The sequence below is a fragment of the Humulus lupulus genome, chromosome 4 (genome assembly GCF_963169125.1).
Source record: "Humulus lupulus chromosome 4, drHumLupu1.1, whole genome shotgun sequence".
Lineage (NCBI taxonomy): Eukaryota > Viridiplantae > Streptophyta > Magnoliopsida > Rosales > Cannabaceae > Humulus > Humulus lupulus.
Window position 1 is genome coordinate 174,005,844 of NC_084796.1, and position 1,954 is coordinate 174,007,797.

At 40.9% G+C, this 1,954-nt stretch overlaps 1 protein-coding gene across 1 annotated transcript; it reads left to right on the forward strand.

The window, feature by feature from the left end:
* Positions 1-1,209: 1,209 nt before the first annotated feature.
* On the forward strand, positions 1,210-1,596 carry LOC133832678 (transcriptional activator ptaB-like). Its single transcript, XM_062262990.1, has one exon. It carries the CDS (start codon positions 1,210-1,212, stop codon positions 1,594-1,596), a length of 387 nt encoding a protein of 128 aa, XP_062118974.1.
* The last annotated feature ends 358 nt before the right edge of the window (positions 1,597-1,954 follow it).

The window sequence follows — 1,954 nt, forward strand, 5'->3', positions numbered from 1 at the left end:
ATTTGATTCAAAAAATTCTCCAATGACTTACCCGATCTCTTATCACAAAATCAATTAACTCATTTAATAGCTTGTACTCTCCATTGATTTCGAAATCCACCACTAGTTTCCCAAATTTTCCCTATTAGCTACTCATTTGATCAAATCTCTTTTACTTAGTTACCCAAAATAAATCATCGAAATCTCTAATAGATGATACACACTAATTTTTGAGAATCATAGGGAAAATCCTAGATAATTGTACACTCATCATCTAGTCATCTCTTATTTTTTTTAGGCAATTGCCAAATCACTCCACATTCCAACTAATGTATAACTTTGATTCTTCTCTTCTTATCCCTTAGTACAATTCCATATATGGAGAATGTTTACCATAAAAAATATTTACCTGCTGACGTGGCACGACTAGGGGCACGTGGATAGAGCATGACTGCTTAGTGTTGACAGTCTGGACGACTAACGATCAGAGTATAAGCTGCTCGATGGATTATAGAAAGCTGCTGAAAAGTATGACAGAAGATGTACTGACATATGCGACAAAGTCTGATCGTATTACAAAGCTAGAATTCAAATACAATTATAAGTCAGATATTTTAAAGATATTTGACCATATTTATGTGTAAAGATTATGCTTTCTGTTATTATTAAAATGCGCTTGTAACAAAGTTTAAACACGACCCATCGACCCATATGTGCGTCCTTGAGCCTATAAATAGGATAGATGAGACTCATTTAAAGGGGGAGAATAATTTGTATTCAGAGAGAACTAGTGTTTTTTATACACGACTTTTGTATCCTTTTTTGGAGCTTGTGAAACTCAGTGAACCCTCGTTTGTTGATCGCAGGTTTCAGAGTACATCAATAAAAACACTAAGTGGACATAAGTCATTACCAATATCAGGGGCCGAACCACTATAAATATTTGTGTTGTTTAGTTCTTGCATTCAACTTATAAATCTTTATCGTTTTGGTGACTTCGTGTCATTTGCTAAATCATCAGTTAACATGTTGGTGCTTTCATTGAGAGCTGAACTCAAGCCCTTCAAGATAAACAATGGTGAAAACCTCCAGGAAAGCGGGTTAGACAGGGCAGACATCTGGAAATATGCCAAATCAACCTCCTCCATAAGATGTAGTGGAGGACGAGCCACAGGTAGAACTTGAAGAGGAAGAGATGGATGTTGAAACCTTGTGAACAACTTTATTGGAATGCAAGAGGAATTAGCTACTCTAAGTGCTAATCAAGATAATGTGGTTGAAACGATGGTGCTGCAGCAAAGGGAGATTGACTGGCAGCGCCGAGAGCTGAATGAGTGGCAAGCTAACATGGATTGTTGGCAGAGAGATGCCACAATAGCTTTAGAAGTGGCCATCCAGTTGGCTCGAGGACAACTAGCACCAACCTCCCAACCAAATCAGCCACCTAGTTCTCACCCTCAACAAAATCTGCAGTCAGAGCGTCCCCAGTATCATCACAATCCACCACAACCAAGGAGTCCTCAAGGAGCAGAACAACCTCCCGCTGCTCAACAGGAAAGACAAGCCCATAATCCTGACAGAAACAACAAGCAGCAACCACCCTCTCGATCTGGTTGACATAACGATCAACAACACAGGCAGAATAGGGCCGAGCAGCATCCCAGAAACCCTAGACGCCAAACAGCTGGGGAATAGAACCCTCCTGGCAGAGGAAAACGTCCCTCATGAAGCAGAAGACAAGTGGACTCAGGCTCTGTGGTCCAGGATCCCCCACGACATAGTAATGACAGAGGACCTAATGACCAACGTAGGCCTCCCTCTATTTATCGAGACGTACCAGTAGGAAGAGAGGAGAACAATGCGTACAACACGTCATACACTCATAGGTCAGAATTCAGAGATGGACATGATTATAATGAGGTGGAATCTGGTAGGAGGAATGATGGTTAGTAGCAGGTGGAGAGAGGTGAACAAC